Below are 22,500 nucleotides of genomic sequence, written 5' to 3'. Positions count from 1 at the left end.
GGCCGATATTGGGACAGGTATTGGTAATACGCTGAAGATATGGTGTAATGCTTTGACAAGCAACACCACAAGTGAATGAGAACAACACACAATTGTGACGTGTTTGCAAGACCGCGCGCGACTGTGGCACTTTTCCGGGTGTGCTATGCAGGCTTCGTGTCATTCCACGCGATCTGGAAACCATGTCGCGAAGTATCAATGTGCTTTTTACATGTGTCTCGTGATTTTGGAATTGTCCCCTTTCTCCCTCACCCTCCCCTTCGCAATGAACTGAACCGAGTTTAAGCGAATTAAGATTCAGACTCAGACACAGATTGTGTGATTATGCATGCAGAATAGAGTGAACTTCTCTGTGCACAATCTTTCTGATAAACTCAATGTTTTGAGTTAAAGAAAGCAGTTGGTCTAATATCTTCATTTTCGTTTCAATGTATCGTGGTGTATTGCCTTGTTTTTGTGACTGATTCCTGACATTCCTTGGACTATAAAAGAGGGAGGAGGAGAAAGAGAAACCAAAGGATGGGGGTTGCAGATTATAACAGAAAAATAATGACACACATGTGTTGGCTTAGCTGTAGTTGTTCAGGGAGAAACTGTCGTGTGTGAAATCTCTCGAGTGCTCTGTCCCCTTAGCGAGTTTTAGGCCAAACTCCTATTTGAAATTTTGAGGCTTGTTGCGGAGTTGCAAATAATGTAAGAAATAATAAATAACGGCATGTGATCCTTCATAGGTCAAATAATAAGAAAGTTATCAGCTTGGCGCAGAGCTTTCAAGGCTGCCGATGTAGTTTTTTCTTTAGTGAGTAAGCCCGACGCGGTCTCACACACTCGGATTAGGCCAATGTCTGACTTTACCCTTGGCGTCTATATTATTTTCAGACTCGCAACACAAGTACGCGGTGAACGGGTACCTACAGGAGTGGAAGTCTTGGCGAGGGGAGAACAAGGAGGCAGTCGCCGAGCTCTTCAGGTGTCTCAGGCACTGTAAGAGGGATGACATCGTCTACGAGATATGCAACGGACTGCGACAGGATGTTGGTAAGTTGTGGAAGGGTGGGCTCAGGTGGTGATGGTTGCAATGATGGGTTGGGGGGGGGTGTGGGGGTGTGATGATGGTGATGATGATTGATGATGATGACGACGACAAAGACAAGGACGAAGACAAGGACGAAGACAATGACGACAACGACGATGTTTGTGATCCCAACCCTCTTGCTTTACGTCTTCTTCTTCTTTACGAGGCTAGCACGGTGTTTAACAGACTGTGAGAAAAAAACTGTATGCCCAACCTCCACACCACTATGCTCTTTTCCTTCCTCCCCCTCCCCCCCCCCCCCCCCTTCTTCTTTTTCCTGCTGTTGCTTGTCTTCCGCAGCCTCGTTCACCATGTATGTATACCGTCCACCCACCCCCAACCCTTCTCCCGTCCTTGCCCTCCTTTATTAGTCAATATTCCTTTCCATTGTGTTAAAACCATCTGTTGAAAGCGAATCTTCGACAGTTTTGCATTCGTGACTTTCACGTCCAACCAGCACAAATAAACTATGATTTCATCCATCGCCAGTAGTTTGTTTGAATAAATTGCGTTGTTCCTCTCCTTGTCCTGGCCCGTGCTTGTCTTGGCCCGTGCTTGTCTTTGGTGTCCTCTTCTCCCGTCCTCATCCTTCTTCATGAGTCGGTAGTCTTTGTCTATGCTATAACAAAATCTGTTTTATTTCTCTGTGCAGGATACGAGACAGAAATAGAGGCTCAGCTAGGACAGGAGGGGTCGCTCAAGTCCAAGCAGAACTGTCTTGACGAACTCAACGAGGTCTTCTGCCCCTGCATCAGGGGTAAAGAGGTCAAGGCCACTCCCAAGGGCAAGGTCGTGACCCCAGCCAAGGAGAAGGAGAAAGACGCGGAGGCCAGCGGAAAGTTGCTGGACTTGTCTCGTGACCAGGACCTGTCACGTGAGCAGGAGGTCAGTAGTGACCCCCATGACGCGGGGGTCATCTTCAGGTCGCGACCTTCACCTAGCGCCCCGCCGAACAGTGATGGTTGCCATGGCCACGATGACGACAGTATGGCCGAGGCGGCGCAATTGGCCATGCTGAGACAGTACTCGCAACCCGTACAGGCCACAACGTAGAGACTGACATCGTAGAGACTGAGGAAGGAGGCCTCCTTAGCTTCTCACTGACACACTGTCACCGTGTTCCTGATTGCATGCAGTCAGCGCGACGCTTGGGGTGCTTTATTCTGTTGCGTCGCTGAACTTTACTTTTGCCGTTCCGTGGGTTTACAGTATGAGACTGTGTTTGTAAACAGCGAGAACAAGAAAGAGGAAGGTGTACGTCGTGCTAATTTTGATCTTGGTTTTAATTGAACTCGAGAAATGATGGCTTGAAACAGAAGTATTTGTGGTCAGTGTGTATGCAGAAATGGTGATATCGTTCGCAGTTTGAGAGACCTCATCAGAAGGAGAAACAATATGATGAAAAACAATGTACTGTATCTCAGTGAAATGCATCAACTTACGGATCTGAAGGAAACTCCTTATCTGAAGCGGTTGCATTCTCGGCAATATCAATGGATGTATTGAACAATTTAATGATCGCTTTTCACCTAGTGGACGTATGAAACTGCTCAGCATGCACTCGACAACACAGGACTTTGCGGCCTCCGCATTGGATCAGTTTTACTTGAAACGAAATAAGAAAAATGTGGTTTTGTTTTGTTAGATTTTTTAAGTCGTCGGATTTCTTTGAGTACTGCTAGAGGTAGAGGTATGCCCAAAAGGATGAATCAGCACAAAACAAGATGTTAACATTCAGAATTGTAAAAGTAGAACAGTAGCAGCTTCACTTTAAGCTTACCAACATACACAAAACAGACAAGATCAAGTGGGGGTGCTTTTCGTAGGCTTTTAATGACAAAGAAATGGTTTGCCTTTTGAGGGACCTTACCAGAAGCAGAGCGGAAAGACCCATTTCTGCATATTTCTCAGTCAGAAAATAAAGTTGTATGGAATTGAATGGAATGGACTTGATTTGAAGTCATGTGTTGAAGTCACGTGTTGAAGTCACGTGTTGAAGTCACGTGTTGAAGTCACAGTTCAGCTCCTTGCCGTGAAATGTGTACTAACTTGTCTTCAGAACAACCAATATTGTGAATGCATTGTGTGCGTTCACAACAACACTTCCTCGAACTATTTGCTGTGCTGACGAACATGGTGCGTGCGTGCAGATTATTGACGCGTGCAAACGTTTCGGATGTTCTTCAGTGCGAATGGTGGTGTGAAATACTTCATGTAGATTTGCAGAAAAGCTGATCTTACAAAAATATCTTCAGTTTTACCAAAGTTGGAACCCCTTTGTTTTTATGTAAATATGCAGAAAAGAAGTCGTGGGAAAATATCTTCAGTCTTACCAAAGTGGGAACTACATGATTCTCCCGAGAGCCGAGAGAGCGTTGCAGAGAAGTGAGCATACTCTCAGATCCATACACACACCACATCGCCCTGATAGAACTGCTGAGAAAAGATGGGCACTGGCACTGAAGCATTCAAGAACGTTTATTGTGTGACAGTAGGCGAAGAATATTTTCACGGATAGCAATCTGAAGGGAGCGAATATCTTCTTTCATTTTTGAATCACCAACCTCTTCCTGTTTTGTTTCATCTTTTGGTTTGGTTATAATAAAGGTTGGTGCATGACCAGACCTGCACTGCCTTGGTCTAATGGTTTGACAGCGGCTGACTACTGTAGGAGAACGTACATGTGAATTATTGGGCTGGATTTCTGACGCAATATGTTTTTACTTCGACGCCAATTCAAATGTTCAGTTTTTCAGACACGTTTTACGGTGTTCAGTTGCAAAACCTTACAGATGTAGTTGAATTGAAACGATTAAAGTTTAGGAATCGACTATGACGAAAGGTTTAATCTGAGAGTGCTGACAACAGTCAAATGTAACTTCGACTTACACACTTGGAGTACTCAAAGGCAGTGATACATGTATACATGATGCTTTGGAAACAATGTTACTTCAGTTTTCCTAAGTGTTTCAATCAGACCCTTCGCTTACTTTGCATTTTTTGCATTTTTTTGTCGGTCAAGTAATTTTGCTGTTTTTAGATTGTGTTAATGTTTTCCTTTGCAATACATGTAGGCCTACAGTTTCTTATCCTGTTATGTTACAGTTGTTAGTCCTGCTATATGTGAGTGAAGACAGTTCATGACGCTATTGATTGGAAGAAACAAGTTGTTGTTCAGTTTGGTGGTGGTGGTTAAATCCGTTCGCACCATCCTCCGACATCACTACATTGTCAGGCAAAGAGTGTGATTTGAAACTTCCACATTCAACCGACACCACCAAACACTCTTATCATTTAGTTTCAGTTCTATAATGTTGATATCCCATTAATAGAAATTCGGATCGCTTCGTCCCAATGAAAAGCTAGCAGCAACAAGAGGAATCTGGTGGGTTTTTTTTTTAAATGATCGGTTGTTTCCTGTTTGAGTCTATTTTACTCTTTGTTTCGGCCCAAAATGCTTTTTCATGCGCGTTTTGCTGATGGGCAGTCCCTGTTTCTGTTAATGTTAAAATTAACATACCCAAAAATGTCAGATAATCCTGCAGATCGAGACAACACCGGTGTTTCAACGTGCATAATCACTTATAATTTGTGCACACTTTATAAATTGAATAGGCGCCTTTTCACGTAAATCGTCGATTAAATCGCCAAAGAAGCATTAAATCGTTTAAAGTAAAAGTTTCACTACAGTAGAATGTAAATAATGCGTGGTTTCCGTTTAAAGTGTGATAGCACTTTTTGCGGGAAAAAAGAATGCTGGTTTTCAACATACCCTCCGTGCCGTGCATACTTTATAAATTGAATAAGCACCTTTTCACGTAAATCGTCGATTAAATCGCCAAAGAAGCATTAAAGGTCCTTGTCTACATTTTTTATACTGAAATCGCCATTTGACCATTAAAATGCAGAGTCTATTATCTACAAATATCAACAATACACCCCCTTTCGATCAGGAAAGATGAAGCCAGTGTAGCCGTTTGAAAATTCATTGTAGTATTCCAGCGTAGTACTCATAGTAGGATATCCTTATTTGGAAAATGCCAAGCGCAAAACTCCTCTCAAATCCCGTGCATTTCGTGCGTATAAAAAAAAGCGTGGACAGCGCTCCAGTGTCAAACTGTTGCTGCACTTGTTTGGGCGTGGCTATAAGCATAGTGACATGAATTTGATTGGTCATTATTTTTAGGCAAAGCACATGTTCTCAGCAAACAGAACACAAAATATTGGAAGCGTGAGTCACGCTACCCAAAAATAAAATCTTTTTTTACATATATATTTTTTTTCTATAACTGTTTTCCCCATGGTTCATTCATCATCTGACATAACTTTTTAGCGAAATCTAACCATAAGATTATTGAAAAAAAGCAAAAATGTCCAGGAGTTTTGCGCTTGGCATTTTCCAAATAAGGATATCTTACTATGAGTACTACGCTGGAATACTACAATGAATTTTCAAACGGTTACACTGGCTTCGTCTTTCCTGATCGAAAGGGGGTGTATTGTTGATAATTGTAGATAATAGACTCTGCAAAAGGTCAAATGGACTCTGGTCAAATGGCGACTCTGGTCAAACGGACTCTGGTCAAATGGCGATTTCAGTATAAAAATGTAGACAAGGACCTTTAAATCGTTCAAAGTAAAAGTTTCACTACAGTAGAATGTAAATAATGCGTGGTTTCCGTTTTAAGTGTGATAGCACTTTTTGCGGGAAAAAAGAATGCTGGTGTTTGATTTATGGCAGTATAAAAAAGATTCTATCGACAGTTTTTTTTGTTTTTCAACATACCCTCCGTGCCGTGCGAACATTCTGTAACCAATAACAAACCCGCCCGCGCTTTTAGCCTGGACTGTTTAACTGTGAGGAACGGAAGACATGTTCATAGATTTTTTTATTTTATTTATTTATTGATTTATTTTATCATTTCCACAAGTGGAAGCACTAGTGCGTACGGTACGCATTTTTTTCATTTACTTTTTTTCTGACGTAGCCAGACTGTCTGCTTTTTTTTGGCATTGTCTAAAGCTAATGCTGGAATGTTTGTATCATTGAAATTTGCGGTCAAAAACCTGAATCATCCTTGAAAATGGAAGGCATGTGCAGACCTGGGAACCCATACGATTTCGCCGTATTTTGTACGCATGATTGTCTAGAGTACGAGCAGTACGGTAAGTGGGAAAAAAAATACGACGAGAAACATTTCTAGACTACATCAGTTTCTTCACAAGCTCATCCCGAAGCCGGTCCAGTATTTTGACAAGTGATTACAAATTCAAATCTAATCACACATGATACAGTAAACATTGAAAGAAGCGGGTTTTTTAAACGTATTGGTAAACCCAATTAACGATGCAACGGACGCGTGTCAGTGAAACATGTTTGAATCATGGATGTTCAAATGTTGTGTGGAGTACGCTAATTTTTCTGAAAATACACAAAGTTTGCTTGAGAATACTCCAAGTGCAAAACAGGGGTTCCCAGGTCTGCATGTGTCTTTCATAGTTAAAGCTGTGTAACGCCACGACGATTTAATTTGTCACAAAACGGGGTCAACTTGGCGACTTTCGTGCAATACACACGTGTGCATTACTTTTTTGTTGTTATAAATTAGCTATAGCAAATAGTAAGAATTTCAGCGACAGAACGTAACTTAGGAGAGTGGGCTTATTTTCTATCTTAAAAACCCAAGCTGCGCATGACTTTGTTGTTTCTTTATTTTTCTGGATCCAAGTATTTGGTGGTTTGGAGTTCGTTCCTTTTGTTGAACGAGTGTCTTTGAATTTTTTGCGCGTATGTAATATTTGACGTTGATTGGCGTGAAATCGAATGTGTTCAATTCAGCGGTAATGTAGTCATAACGATCGATCTTTGATTTTATTTTGATTTCTTGTAAATAACGGTGTAATTGTAATAATTTTCATGTTGATTTCTTAAACAATTGCGAAATGTGTGTTTTTTTGTTTTTTTATGTCTGTCTCTGCCTCGTTTTGTTTTCCTCTCGTTTTTTCTTGTTTTTTATTGATTTTTTTTTTTACATTTTCTTAATCGTGGGAGTTTAAACCTGGGTCATGATGGACTTTTTTTTTAAACATACTGAGTTCGCTTGTATACCAAAGGATGACTGATCAGATTTTAAACCAATTTCAAAAGATGCACACAAGCATGAAATCCAAGTTCGCCTTGACTGCCTCTTTTGTTAAAAAGAAACAAAACAAAACAAAACGGACCTTGATAATCGGAGAAATGAAAATTGTTTAAATGTTTCATGTCAAGTTTTGTTTACCTTACCACGACAGCTCCGCATTTTGTGATACAGTGAAGTTTATCTTGCAGAGATGTGTATCTTCAGTAGCATACTCTGTGAAAGAAAAAAATCGGATTCCTGGACATTCATGAATTTCCAAAAACGTGTTCATGACATTATTATAATAAAATCTACGCGTGCCGTGTAGTTAGTGTCTAAAGTCTAATGTTGGAATGTAATTGAGCCATGTAAGTAGCGTAATGAGCAGGAATGCAGTCGTATGCGTTAAAATGCTGCACTGTCAGTGTCAGAGTAGGCTTTTGGCTTGAGATTTTAAACTACATCTTGAGGTTTAAGTTAGAAAAGAATGATATGCTGCTATTCGATTTTTCAGTTTGTGTTGTTGTTGTTGGTTGTTTTAGTTGTTGTTTTATTGACGTTGAATTTCTGACAGCTACGATTGTTTAAGCTGTTATACAGAACAGTTTTTGTAAAAAAGATCTTGATGCCTGTAATTGTGTATGCCAAGTGTTGAATTTGTTTTGGACAGTGTGATCTGACAATATCATTTGTGTTTTGGACAGTGACTTGAATGAAGAATCTGACATAACGATGTACCTATGCCACGACTTCATGTGTTTGTTTGCTTGTTTTTAAATGATTAGAATGTATTTGTGGTAATGACTGTTTCTAAGCTGTACCAATGAACGTAGTTTATTTGTTATAATGATTGCTGCATTTCTGCGCGAGCTGGGTTTTTTCTTCTTCCTCCTCTTCTTCCTCCTATTTTTGTTTAATTCTTACTCTGCTTTGAAATGCGTCTACATATGTACCACGAAGCATCATGGTATATTTGCCGTTTGGGCGGCGTATCCTCGGCGTAAGTTGCCTCCACATACAGGGCGTGTGCTAAGTCTGTGTAGAGGATTTCTTGTGTGCTGTGGAAGCAGTTACGCACCTTTTATTTTTCGGTGGTTTTTTTTTTAAGGACTGTCTGCATTGAATTTTTGTGCGATTGCCACAATGCTTCTGACAGTCCGCTTGAAGCCATCGTAGCCTGCTGTGTGATCGCATTTATACAGTGTCACGTGTTTGTTTGAAACATTGTTTTGCTTTTTTTTTTTAAATGTGACCGTGTCACCATAACAAATGCTGTTTCAATTTGTTTAAGAAACGATTTTTCAAAAACGGACTTTAGTGTGTTTGAGAAACCTTTTTTTTTAATCACTGTGACGATGTTTGAGAAACTAGGATTTTAGGAACGTGTCTGAGATTTTTTGTTCCGCTCAGAAAAATGTAACTGACTGTTCCGTTTGATTTTTGACAGCCGCACATTTTTTAACGGATAATTGTGAGACTGATTGCAAAGATGATTGAGAGCGTGAATTGAATAACTTTGTGCTGGTGTTTGCAGGTGCGAAACCTTTGTAATTGATTGAATGCGATATACATGATTTTGAACTATACTGCGCACTGTACTCAAAAATGAAGAACTCCAACTGTTGTCTTACCTCGGCTCCCCCGACTGCATTATGTTTCTAGTGCCGATTAGTGTTCTGATGAAAGAGATCCACCCCCACCACCGCTAGGGTGAGTGTGCACAAAGAAAGTGACCAGCTGGATGGGAACCAAGCGCTGGGTCTGACTGTTTGAATTCTCGAGAAAAAAAATTGTAATTACGACCTATTTGACACCGCGCTTAGTTTCTACCTAGCAGTGCACTTTCTTGAGCACACTACCAAAGATTACAATGTTTGTCTACTAGCCATCCTATGATCCATGTGGCTCCCTCATCCATCCACTCCCCCCCCCCCCCCCCCCCCCACACTGTCCTCCCTCTCCTTTCTCTTTTCACCTTTTCCGACTTTTGATCCGGTTCCACGGGTGCAGATGGTCGATTATAATGTCCCCTACTTGAGATGTATGTATCTCTTCATAGAGACTGGCACGATTTTTGACGGGCTGTGAGTATACAGTTCTTTTTTCTCTCTCTCTCTTAATTCCTTTGCTAATATCTTGATACTTGATTAACTGTGTAAACAAATACTTCTACTTTATGATCATTGCCTCTTCTGAACCGAATCTCATTAAAGTAATCCGCACTGTACAAACGTTTAATCGCGTCACTTTTTCGCACCGAAATTTCCAATGAAAGTCAATCGAGAAACTCCCGATGCAGATACGCGGAAATGACGTCACATGGGGATACGGACATAGCTCTAAACGGTTGTTGCATAATCAGAACGTGACGTCAGTTTCACGGGGCTCCATCGGGAGTATGCAAGTCAATGATATGGCCATGATTATTTACTATCGCAACAGAAATTGATACGCAGGTGTTGCAGGCGCTATATAAATGGTCTTGCAACTGTGTCGTAATTTGCTTACCTCCACCACCCCCCATCCCCCCAAAACCCCCACGCCCCACCCTCCCCTTTGCCTCTTCCCTTAATACACCCTATCTCTCTCTCTCTCTCTCTCTGTCTTCCCCCTTTCTTGACCTCTTCGTCTCCTTAGCTTATTCTGACATGTTTTTGTATCATACGCTTTTTATATTTTCAAAAGCACTTGGCTAACGTTTCTGGCTGTTATGTTGTTCTTGTAGATATTTCAGCTATACTTTCTGTTTTCCTTGCAGTATACACTTGTTGCTCCGTAATGTTCTGTACATTGTATTGCTATCATGTCATTTGCAAATTAAAGCAAACTATTTTTCAATAAACTGTGAAACGCGAGTGTTTATTTATGTCATATTTATACTCTGTGTGTGATCGTGTTTGTAGCTGTCGTTCTGTGCTCTGTGTGTGGGTGTGCGCGTATGTGTGCTTGGTTCTACAATCATTTTATAATAGACGTCCCTGTGTGTTAATGTGCCTGTGTCTATGTGTATAATATGCTTGTACTTTCAAATATGTATATATGTTTCTGTGCATGCATGTGCGTGCTGCTCATGTGCGTGTGTGCGAGTTCGCGCGCCTGTGTGATGTGTGTGATTGCGTCGGTGAGTGCGTCTGTGTATGTGTCTAGGTGTGTGACTTTAATTACACCATTTTGCTTTTCCGTTTGACTTGTTCTTCGCCATGCTCTCTCTCTCTCTCTCTCTCTCTCTCTCTCTCTCTCTCTCTCTCTCTCTCTCTCTCTCTCTCTCTCTCTCTCTCTCTCTCTCTCTCTCTCTCTCTCTCTCTCTCTTTCTCTGTCTTTTTCTCTCTCTCTCCATATATATATATATATATATATCTCCATCTCTCTTTCTCCCTCTCTCTCTCTCTCTCTCTCTCTCTCTTTCTCTGTCTCTCTTTTTCTCTCTCTCTCCATATATATATCTCTCTCCCGCTCTCTCTCTCTCTCTCTCTCTCTCTCTTTATTTCTCTCCCACCCCCACCCCCACCCCCTCTCTCTCTCTCTCTATCTCTCTCTTGTCTCACCATGATGACCTGAAACTCTGCCCAGGGAATTGCACGACTTCTGATGGACTCTTTCAAGCATGAGACTGCTGTCTTCTTCACTTCAATGCGGATCACTGGTGCGCGAACGTTCGTTTCCCTTCAATAATTGACTTTTGCCATTCCGATGCCGCGGATCGTTAGATGGCACATTAAAGATTTCAACTGGATCTGTGTCTGTCAGTTGTGTGTTGGATTGTCTGTGTGCCCTCGATGTCAACTGGGCCAGAAATTTGTTAAAAAATGTAAAAAGAAAGGTTTGTGTATGGAAGTTTTAATCTCAGACAAAACGATTAATCTTAGACAAAACGAAACATTCACTGGTGCCTTTTCTGAGCCAGCGCTAAAAGAACAAGATGACACTCCTTTGCAAGCTTCGTTTGCAATGAAACCAGTCTTATCTCTGAGGCCTCCAAAACTAGGGCAAAATCAGGTCCAGGGCAGAGCGATCTGAACCTGTCAATATTAATGTTCTCCTTCCCATGTACATCGTCTAGTGTGATTATGATCTGAGAACTGGCTAGACTTTTATTTGGGATAAGACCGTTCACTTATTTTTACCAAAAATATACAGAATGTCCTCGCTTTCTGTGCAAAGTTTGATGGGGGAGGGGGGGGTCCTGGGTTCCAGAAGCCCTTTCTTACCAGGTAAACGTACCTTTTTCCTTCGTGAGAGACCCAAAATACCCCTTTCAAATAATTCATGTCAACATCACCTGGGGTCAGTGCAAGACTCCATGGAGCCACCCCCCACCCCCCACCCCCTCTCCCTCCAACTGGCCAGCCCAAGTACTTAGTCTACCCTTCCTCTCATGCACTAGGTCCAGCCCTCTGTTTGTGTGTGTTCAATTGGAAGAATGCTCATGTTCACTGTAAAACCCTAGACCGAGCTGTGGGGGTATACATTAAATACCGTTCAAACAGAAAAGAATGTATCTTTTAGGAATTTCAAAACATTCCTTTGCTGTCCCTCCTTCCTGGTACGATGGTATCCTCCCAGTCTGATTTTAATACACGTTTAATGAGGATTGTTTTTCCCACAACAACAACGACGACGACGACCATGGTTCCTTTCTTCTTGTGCAGACCCGGATGCAGAAAAAGACTTGGAGTTGAGGCGCTGAGTGTTCTTATTTGCTCAGTGTGTGACACTGCAAGGAACCTGCAACACGGCATCAGCAAAATCTCGAAGAACCCTTTGCATCCTCTCAGTTGTATTGTCAGACGAATTTTTGTTGGGAATGCCCAACACAGCCTGCCATCTGATGATCAGATGCCCAACTTACAGCGCCATCAGCAGACCATCCTCTTCCGCCTACGGACTGGACACTGTCGACTGCGTGCCCACATGCACCGCCTTGGTCTGTCGCACACACCGAACTGCCCGTGCGAAACAGGCCCACAGACCCCGGAGCACATCCTGCAGACCTGCCCGCTCCACCAGGAAGCCAGAACAGATCACTGGCCACAAGGTGCCACACTGCAGGAGCAACTCTGGGGCACCAAAGACTCCCTGATCCTGACCACTAGCTTTATTCAAGCTACAAAACTTGAAGTCTGACCTGAGGCCAAAAATCCTGGAACGCCGAAGAAGAAGAAGAAGAATTTTTGTTGTTGAAAAAACGCTCTGTCTTGATTCCTCCCCCTCCCTTGCACACACACACACGTACGCACGCACACACATACACACACACACACACACACACACACACACACACACACACACACACACACACACACACACTTCATAAACCTCACTCACCGCTCAAAAACTTCTAACAATTCGTCAGTTTTGCAAACTTTTTTTACCTCCTTCACAGAAAATGAGCCTCCAGGAAAGGAAGACTTCTTCTTTCCCCTTTCTTTTCCGTCGCGTCATCGATTTTTTTCCTTGTGCCCCCTGAAATATCGATGAATGTATTGGGGCTGGCATTTCAAGAGACTCGACAGTGCATGCAGAGTAACTTAATTAGGAGTCCTTTCAGGGGAAGCAAGCGCCCTGGACAAACTCCTTAATTGAATATTCTCCCTTGTTCTCCTGTCGCTCCTTGAAATGAGGCGTGCTTCCGCATTGGAGAAAATCCCCTCAGGCTTCTTGCCGAGGAAAAATGTTCCGTTGATTTGTTTGCTAATACACAGTTCCTGTAGGCGGAGACAGTGGGTAAATACATGTTGCACAAAGTTTGGGGAATTACTGTGGAAACAGGGGTTGCCTCTCGCTGCAAGTGTGCATTACAGCATGGCCGCTCTTTCTTCGACCAGTCCAGGCTGTGCACGCTGGGCCAGACTAGGCTTACATCTGAGTGATCAAAGTGTGAAGATAAGTACAGATAATTGTCTGCGCAAAAGCATTTCGGAAAACGTTTGTCTTCTCTCATCAAAGAAAAGTTCACAGGCTCTGGTTACATCGGCCGGATCAAATGTACAGAGTTTAAAGTACGCGCAAACATGTGACCTTTTAAACCTGGACCTTTGAGGGAGAATATATAAGAAAGCGGATTATAATGATGATAGGGGTGATGCAGAAAGGAACAACAGTGGTTTCTAGATTAACAGTTAACACATTGATTTAACAACAGTTCGAATAGAGATGACACCAAACAAATTTGAAAACAAAACTGAGGCGGGAAGTAGACACACAAACTATGACAGTGTGTCAAAGAGGATTACATGTACGGAACATAAACTACGAAGCTGTGTGCTTTATTCAAGGGAATTCCACTAAATTATTAGAATCCAATATAGACAGATGTTTTCTCAATCAGTCGTTGCAACTTTTATAGATCTTGCTGAAATCTTGAAACGTGTGTTGGCACAAGCCGCGACTAGACTGTCTGCGAGAGAGACTGACTGAAAAAAAACCTTGTTCCCGATTGATACTGTGCTTCCATACTTGCTTGATCCGTGTAGTGTAAGTGTGTGTGTGTGTGCCGGCGTGTGTGTGTGCGTCAGTGTGTTTGTGCGGCGTCAGTGCGTGCGTGCGTGCGTGCGTGTCACTGTGTGTGTGCGTGCCTGTGTGTGTATGTGTGTGCGTACGTGCGTGCGTGTGTGTGTATGCGTGCGTGCGTCAGTGTCACTGTGTGTGCGGCGTGCGAGTGTGTGTGTGTGTGCGTGCGTCACGGTGTGTGTGTGCGTGTGTGTCACGTGTGTGTGTGAATGCCTGCCTGCCTGCGTGTTTCTGTCTTACTGTGTGTCTCTCAGTGTGTCTGTGGCTGTGCTGCTGTGTGTTCACGGTAACGAAATTTCTGTGATACTTTTCCCCCATTATGTGACAACAATGAATTGCCTGTTCAGTCCAAGGGAGCAAACTCAACCTTTGCATCTTTCAGAGCCTTATGCCGAGTTGTCCTCTGTCTAACCCTGCACTAAATGATCAAAATATCATCAGTCGAGCGTCCCGAAAGTCTAAAAGTTAAATCATGACACCGTTATCTTCTTCTTTTTCTTCTTTGTTCATGGGCTAAATTAAACTCCCATGTTCACTCATGTTTTTGCACGAGTGAATTTGTATACATGATACATGTGTATGACCGTTTTTACCCCGCCATTCTGGCAGCATGCGCCGATTTCGGGGGAAGGGCACTGTGCTGGGTAATTACGTGTTTCTATAACCCACCGAACTCTGACATGGATTACAGGATCTTTACCGTGCGCACTTGGTCTTGTGCTTGCGTGTACACGCGAAAGAGGATAAGGCACTAGCAGGTCTGCACATAAGTTGACCTGGGAGATCGGAAAATATCTCCACCCTTAACCCACCAGGCGGCCGCGACCGGAAATACACCGTTATCTTTAATATTTACGCGTAAGTGCAGGGAAGACTAGTGTTTATGCTGTTATCTAGATCTCTGTATATGCATATCTTTCTCTTTTACGCGCAACAAATCATTTGAATTGCCATTCGAATTACGGAATGAACGGTATTTGTTTTTTAAATAATGCCTTACAGTTTTTGCGTTCGTGAAGGGAGACAAAAACCGACAGCAAGAGCTCAGAGCTCTATAATGGCACTGCGGTGCTGTACCTTTTCTTCTGTCAAAGGGACGTAAGTGCCCGTCTGTTTTTGTATCCAAGCAGACGACATTTGAGAATGATACGCCGAATTCGTGAGCAATGGAAAAACGCGGAAAGTACTTGAGAAGTGGTTTAAAGAAGCTAATTTTGAGTCCTTTTTTACATTTAGTCAAGTTTTGACTAAATGTTTTAACTTAGAGGGGGAATCGAGAAGAGGGTCGTGGTGTATGTGTGTGCGTGTGTGTGTGTGTGTGTGTGTGTGTGTGTCTGTCTGTCTGTCTGTCTGTCTGTCTGTCTGTCTGTGCGTGTGTGTGTGTAGAGCGATTCAGACCAAACTACTGGACCGATCTTTATGAAATTTGACATGAGAGTTCCTGGGAATGATATCCCCGAATATTTTTTTATTTTTTTCGATAAATACTTTTGATGACGTCATATCCGGCTTTTTGTAAAAGTTGAGGCGGCACTGCCACATTCTCATTTTTCAATCAAATTGATTGAAATTTGTGTAAAGCAATCTTCGACGAAGGCCGGACTTCGGTATTGCATTTCAGCTCGGTGGCTTAAAGATTAATTTATGACTTTGGTCATTAAAAATCTGAAAATTGTAATAATTTTTTTTTAAATATAAAACGATCCAAATTTACGTTCATCTTATTCTACATCATTTCCTGATTCCAAAAACATATAAATATGTTATATTTGGATTAAAAACAAGCTCTGAAAATTAAAAATATAAAAATTATGATCAAAATTAAATTTTCGAAATCTTATTCCTTGTCGGTTCCTGATTCCAAAAACATATAGATATGATATGTTTGGATTAAAAACACGCTCAGCAAGTTAAAACGAAGAGAGGTACAGAAAAGCGTGCTATGCAGCACAGCGAAACCACTACCGCGCTGAACAGGCTCGTCAGTTTCACTCCGTAATGCACAAGCGGCGGACTACGGTCATTGTGAAAAAATGCAGTGCGTTCAGTTTCATTCTGTGAGTTCCACAGCTTGACTAAATGTAGTAATTTCGCCTTACGCGACTTGTTTTAAATAATAACATGATGTCAGAGATATTGTGTGGTTCAGTAGGAAGGTAAAAAAGTTGAATTTTGAAAGTTTTGAAGGAAATTTTGAGCAGCCAAGAGAACTGGCCTGCTCAGTGGACTGGGTGGCCGAGTGGTAACGCACTTGCGCTCGGAAGCGAGAGGTTGCGAGTTCGACCCTGGGTCAGGGCCGTTAGCAATTTTCTCCCCCCTTTCCTATCCTAGGTGGTGGGTTCAAGTGCTAGTCTTTCGGATGAGACGAAAAACCTAGGTTCCTTCGTGTACACTACATTGGGGTGTGCACGTTAAAGATCCCACGATTGACAAAAGGGTCTTTCCTGGCAAAATTGTATAGGCATAGATAAAAATGTCCACCAAAATACCCGTGTGACTTGGAATAATAGGCCGTGAAAAGTAGGATATGCGCCGAAATGGCTGCGATCTGCTGGTCGATGTGAATGCGTATTGTGTAAAAAAATCCATCTCACACGGCATAAATAGATCCCTGCCCCTTGAGTCCGAGTCTGGAGATACGCGCGCGATATAAGACTTACATATAACATACAACAGCCACAAAACCTTAGTCCCATTGAAAAATGTGTGGCATTTGAGTTACCTGAGGGAACCAGTGTATAAAAATAAAAATTAAAAACCTTAGACAATCGGTGACTTAAACACAGCAATTACAGGCAGGATCAGGCGAGTGCCACAGGTAAGTATGGCTTTAACACGAAGGGGTCATTTTGTTTAGTCAATTTGAGCTCATCTAATATCTTCATTGTTGATGAGTATGAACTTTTGTTTGAGCATGCTCATTCCACAAAGTTTCTGGTATGTAGGTTAAATATTCCGACTTTTATCTTCTCTTCAAACTGTGTTCCAAACAATTAACGCCTGCGGAATTGTCAATGACACGAACGCTTTTTTGAATGAGAATTGCACTGAACCTGGCTTTAATTGATATCTTTAGGTCACCGATGATCTGGGGTGTTTAGTATACTTGGAACCCCCCGCGGGTTAGGGGGAGTCCCATATTGGTTGGGACTAGAAAGAATTTACCCGATGCTACCCAGCATGTCGTAAGAGGCGACTAACGGTTCTGTTTCTTCTCTTCTTTTGTCTTATTTCTGCCTTACCAGTCCTTTCACCTATATTTCCTTCCAAGAAAACTCTCCCTACTATTTATTCCCTGCAGTTTTCCAATTCTTTTCTTGTTGTCTTATTTCTATCTGACTGGATCCATCACCTTTATTTCACTTACCAAAAGTCTTCTTTTCCACATCCTTATTTCTCTGCACCCCGCATGTCGTATGAGGCGACTAACGGATTCTGTTTCTCCTTTTACCCTTGTTAAGTGGTTCTTGTATAGAATATAGTCAATGTTTGTAAAGATTTTAGTCAAGCAGTATGTAAGAAATGTTTAGTCCTTTGTACTGGAAACTTGCATTCTCCCAGTAAGGTCATATATTGTACTACGTTGCAAGCCCCTGGAGCAATTTTTTTATTAGTGCTTTTGTGAACAAGAAACACTTAACAAGTGGCTCTATCCCATCTCCCCCCCCCCCCCCCCCCTTTTCCCCTATCCCATCTCCCCCCTTTCCCTCGTCGCGATATAACCTTCGTGGTTGAAAACGACGTTAAACACCAAATAAAGAAAAGAAAGAAAGAAAGTATACTTGGACCTTCAGATAATCCTAATGGTACAAGTATGGAAGGTTTAAATTGGATGAGAGTGGGTATTGCTCAATGACAAACCTCCTACTGTTGAGTCGATCCCGGAATTTGAAGAAAAAAAATCGAAAAAGCACAAAACTTTGACCAATTGACCTACGTTGGGAACTGATCATGCATACGACCAATGTAGAAGTTATACGCTTAAGTTATGGGTGTGTTTTTTTGGGGTTTTTTTTTGGGGGGGGGGGGGGCACGCTGTATATGTTATAGGTCAGTAAATGACTGAATGAATAACATGATAAATACGCTTCTTAAAGAGTAACAACAGCAACAACTACAAAGTCTACCAGTCGGCACGGTCTGCTGCAAGTGTATTGAGTAGGGGAAGCTACCCCGCAAGTCAACTTTTGTTTGTGTGGTAAGGATTGCCTCTCTTCCATCTCCAACTGTGAACGAAATCGGCGGCAGCGAGCGTGTATGTCGAAGAGATAGAAGAGGCTGGAAATGTCTGTGTCGATCTTTCTCTCTTTGTGTCGGACTGTATCGATGTACAGTACAAAGGGGCATAGGTACTGGAGGTTCGTCGGTTTTGGTGCGTCCATACTTTCATAGGAATGGCCGCGGTGCCTCTTGGCCTATATCATCTTGGGGACAAACAGTCGATTTTGCCGGTTCGAGCAGAACTTTCGCAAAGCCGCTATGAAAGTAACTGCTATTGTAATGAACTTATGTTAAAAAGCGGACAAACACTCAAGTCCTTAATGGCAAAAAAACGTTGGACTTTTGATATCAATTTTACTACTGTGAACTTATGTCTGTTCAGCGGCATAATAATTTTATAAATATATGTGACTGTGTATCTCTGAGAAATTATTATCCGAAATTATGTTCACATCACTATCTATGATAAGAAAACACTTGGTGCGACCATTTGATAGTATAATTTCAAAAACACCGAGAATGGTGTTGTCCGACTGGTGTCACGGTGGGAATGGTGGTGCCGCCTAATAATATCAGAGCGAGAATGGTGCCCGACTGTTGCCAAGTGTTGCCAGACTGCTATCATAGCGAGAATGGTGCCCGTCTGTTGCCGAGGAGAGCCTGATGTTAACAGACTGCTATCAGAGAGAGAATGGTACCCGACTGTCGCCAAGTGTTGCCAGACTGCTAATAGAACAAGAATGGTGCCCGACTGTTGCCGAGGAGAGCATGATGTTGCCAGACTGCTTTTAGAGCGAGAATGGTGCCCGACTGTTGCCAAATGTTGCCAGATTGCTATCATAGCAAGAATGGTGCCCGACTGTTGCCAAGTGTTGCCAGACTGCTATCATAGCGAGAATGGTTCCCGACTGCTGCCGAGGAGAGCATGATTTTGCCAGACTGCTATCATAGCGAGAATGGTGCCCGACTGTTGCCAAGTGTTGCCAGATTGCTATTGTAGCGAGAATGGTGCCCGTCTAATGCCGAGGAGAGCATGATGTTAACAGACTGCTATCAGAGCGAGAATGGTGCCCGACTGTTGCCAAGTGTTGCCAGACTGCTAACAGAACGAGAATGGTGCCCGACTGTTGCCGAGGGGAATGATTTTGCCAGACTCGTAACAGAGCGAGAATGGTACCCGGCTGTTGCCAAGTGTTGCCAGACTGCTACCAAAGCAAGAATCGTGCCAGACTGTTGCCAAGGGGAACATGATGTTGCCAGACTAGTATCAGAGCGAGAATGGTGCCCGACTGTTGCCAAGGAGAGAATTATGTTGACAAACTAGTTATCTGCTTAGCTTTAAAATTCTGGCATATTCACCTGTTCCATTTGGGACTCGAGCACTTCGGTAACAATTCTCTTCAGTCTATCACAGCTTTTCAGTCTATCATTATGCGAATACTTATCATGGCCCGGGACAGCTGTTTTAGTTCGGCTTTCTGGGTGGCCGAGTGGTAACGCACTTGCGCTCGGAATCGAGAGGTTGCGTGTTCGACCCTGGGTCAGGCCGCTATTTTCTCCCCCCTTTCCTAACCTAGGTGGTGGGTTCAAGTGCTAGTCTTTCGGATGAGACGAAAAACCGAGGTCCCGTGTACACTACATTGGGGTGTGCACGTTAAAGATCCCACGATTGACAAGAGGACTTGGAATAATAGGCCGTGAAAGTATATACTCGCCTAACACGCTTGAGATTTACTGGCCGATGTGAATGCGTGATATATTGTGTAAAAATTCCATCTCACACGGCATATTGTAAACGCCATGAGCCTCCCTCTGGGAGGGTATGTGCGTAGAAATACTCACTAAAAAAAAATTTAAAAAAAATTAAAAAAAGTTTCTTCTTGCTCTTTTACAGAAGATGATATAATGTTGGTGTGCTGTTATCAGTGTAACATTTAAATTCCTGCAGTGTCACCACAGTGAGAGAGAAAAATATGGGTGAAGAGAGACAGAAACAGAGAGACGTGACATGCAGGGGGAGACGGACAGACAGAGACAGAACTCGGAGCCAGAGGCAGAAAAAGCCTGAGAGACAGACAGACAGAAAAACAGCCGGACAGCCGGACAGAGAGAGACGCACAGACAGAGACAGAACTCGGAGACAGAGACAGAAACAGAGACAGATAGACAGACAGACAGACAGACAGCGGGTAGACAGACAAACAGAGAGAGTTTGAAAAAGTTTTGGAAAGATCAGGGTTTCAATTAATATTATTTAAGGTTTTGGTCCCCAAGGGCTTTGAACCCGAAGTAAAATATACATGAACACAGACGGACGTGCATTATCTCAAAAGAAGACCCTTCCAAATCGCTTGCAGAATTTCTTCTGATTTCATCTGAACATCTCAGCCAACCCAATCAGGCGACATTGCATCCCTCAGAGCTATCACGGAACCATGACTTCCGGGCCATCAGAATATTTCCAGTGACGTCACAGCCACTGTCTGACAGCGGCGTGGAAGCTAATGGATCGACCCGGCGACGACACCCCACACGAGCGTGTGAGAGAGACAGTAGCGCTGCGCGGCCATAATGAAAATATTACATGTTTTACGGTAGGCGGTGCAGGTCATAATTCAGCGAGAGAGAAAAAGAGAGACAGACACAGAGAGAGAGAGAGAGAGAGAGAGAGAGAGAGAGAGAGAGAGAGAGAGACAAAGAGAGAGAGAGAGAGAGAGAGAGAGAAAGAGAGAGACACACACACACACACACACACAGACTGGGAGAGGGCGTGGGAGAGAGAGACAGAGAGAGAGACTCAGAGAGGGCGAGGGAGAGAGAGACACACAGAGAGAGACTCAGAGAGGGCCGCGACACTGAGAGCGAGAGACAGAGCGAGAGAGAAAGAGAGACTGACAGAGAGACTGACTGACACTGAGACTGATAGAGAGGCCGTGACTGAGAGAGACAGAGACTGAGAGAGAGGGGGAGAGAGCGAGATTGGGAGACAGAGACAGAGAGAGAGACTGACAGAGAGAGAGAGAGACTGACAGAGAGAGACAGAGAGGGGGAGAGAGAGCTCCGCACGGTCACAGCGCAAGCAGTATGGACAGAACAGAATGCCACGAGTCGATTATTGGTTAAAAGCCTCCATGGCTTGTGATCGTCTCTCGTCACTCCTTTCTTGCATGCAAAAGCTGCTCTGCCAGGACCGACCTCCAACAGGGCGGGTTTGGGAAGGAGAGGGGGGGGGGGTTGTCTTAGAAGGAGGTGGCAAGGAGGAAGATATCAGCTTGGGAAAAACTGAACACACACACTATCTCTCTCTCTCTCTCTCTCTAACATACAATCTCACACAAAAATTTGATTAGTGCTTTTGTGAACAAGAAACAATTGACAAGTGGCTCTATCCCCTCTCCCCCCTTTCCCCGTCGCGATATAACCTTCGTGGTTGAAAACGACGTTAAACACCAAATAAATTAGAAAGAAACAAGTCGCGTAAGGCGAAAATACAACATTTAGTCAAGTAGCTGTCGAACTCACAGAATGAAACTGAACGCAATGCAACCAGAGACGCAACGCAGCAAGACCGTATACTCGTAGTCCACCGCTCACGGCATAGGCAGTGAAATTGACAAGAAGAGCGGGGTAGTAGTTGCGCTGGGAAGGATAGCACGCTTTTCTGTACCTCTGTTTGTTTTAACTTTCTGAGCGTGTTTTTAATCCAAACATATCATACCTATATGTTTTTGGAATCAGGAACCGACAAGGAATAAGATGAAAGTGTTTTTAAATTGATTTGGAAAATTTAAGTTTGATAATAATTTTTATATATTTAATTTTCAGAGCTTGTTTTTAATCCAAATATAACATATTTGTATGTTTTTGGAATCAGCAAATGATGGAGAATAAGATAAACGTAAATTTGGATCGTTTTGTAAAAACAAATTTTTTTTTTACAATTTTCAGATTTTTAATGACCAAAGTCATCAATTAATTTTTAAGCCACCAAGCTGAAATGCAATACCGAAGTCCGGGCTTCGTCGAAGATTACTTGACCAAAATTTCAACCAATTTGGTTGAAAAATGAGGGCGTGACAGTGCCGCCTCAACTTTCACGAAAAGCCGGATATGACGTCATCAAAGACATTTATCAAAAAAATGAAAAAAACGTTCGGGGATTTCATACCCAGGAACTCTCATGTCAAATTTCATAAAGATCGGTCCAGTAGTTTAGTCTGAATCGCTCTACACACACACACACACACACACACACACACACGCACAGACACACACACATACACCACACCCTCGTTTCGATTCCCCCTCGATGTTAAAATATTTAGTCAAAACTTGACTAAATATAACAAGTCGCGTAAGGCGAAAATACAACATTTAGTCAAGTAGCTGTCGAATTCACAGAATGAAACTGAACGCAATGCCATTTTTCAGCAAGACCGTATACTCGTAGCATCGTCAGTCCACCGCTCATTGCAAAGGCAGTGAAATTGACAAGAAGAGCGGGGTAGTAGTTGCGCTAAGAAGGATAGCACGCTTTTCTGTACCTCTCTTTGTTTTAACTTTCTGAGCGTG

At 42.8% G+C, this 22,500-nt stretch overlaps 1 protein-coding gene and 1 long non-coding RNA gene across 2 annotated transcripts in view; both read left to right on the top strand.

Annotated features, from left to right (window-relative positions):
* LOC138978513 (uncharacterized) overlaps positions 1 to 10,052 on the top strand; it is a 42,867-nt gene extending 32,815 nt beyond the window's left edge. Inside the window, exons 7-8 of the mRNA XM_070351251.1 lie at positions 880 to 1,038; positions 1,728 to 10,052. Of these exons, the coding sequence (XP_070207352.1) occupies positions 880 to 1,038; positions 1,728 to 2,128 (560 nt within the window). The 3' untranslated portion in view covers positions 2,129 to 10,052. The remainder of the gene's footprint in view (positions 1 to 879; positions 1,039 to 1,727) is intronic.
* Positions 1 to 22,500, top strand: part of LOC138978515 (uncharacterized) — a 308,348-nt gene that overhangs the window by 30,512 nt on the left and 255,336 nt on the right. The window lies entirely within an intron of this gene.

Source organism: Littorina saxatilis, linkage group LG10 (genome assembly GCF_037325665.1).
Source record: "Littorina saxatilis isolate snail1 linkage group LG10, US_GU_Lsax_2.0, whole genome shotgun sequence".
In the NCBI taxonomy this organism is placed as follows: Eukaryota; Metazoa; Mollusca; class Gastropoda; order Littorinimorpha; family Littorinidae; genus Littorina; species Littorina saxatilis.
Note: the sequence above shows the minus strand (reverse complement) of the source record. Positions and strands in the feature narration are given on the sequence as shown.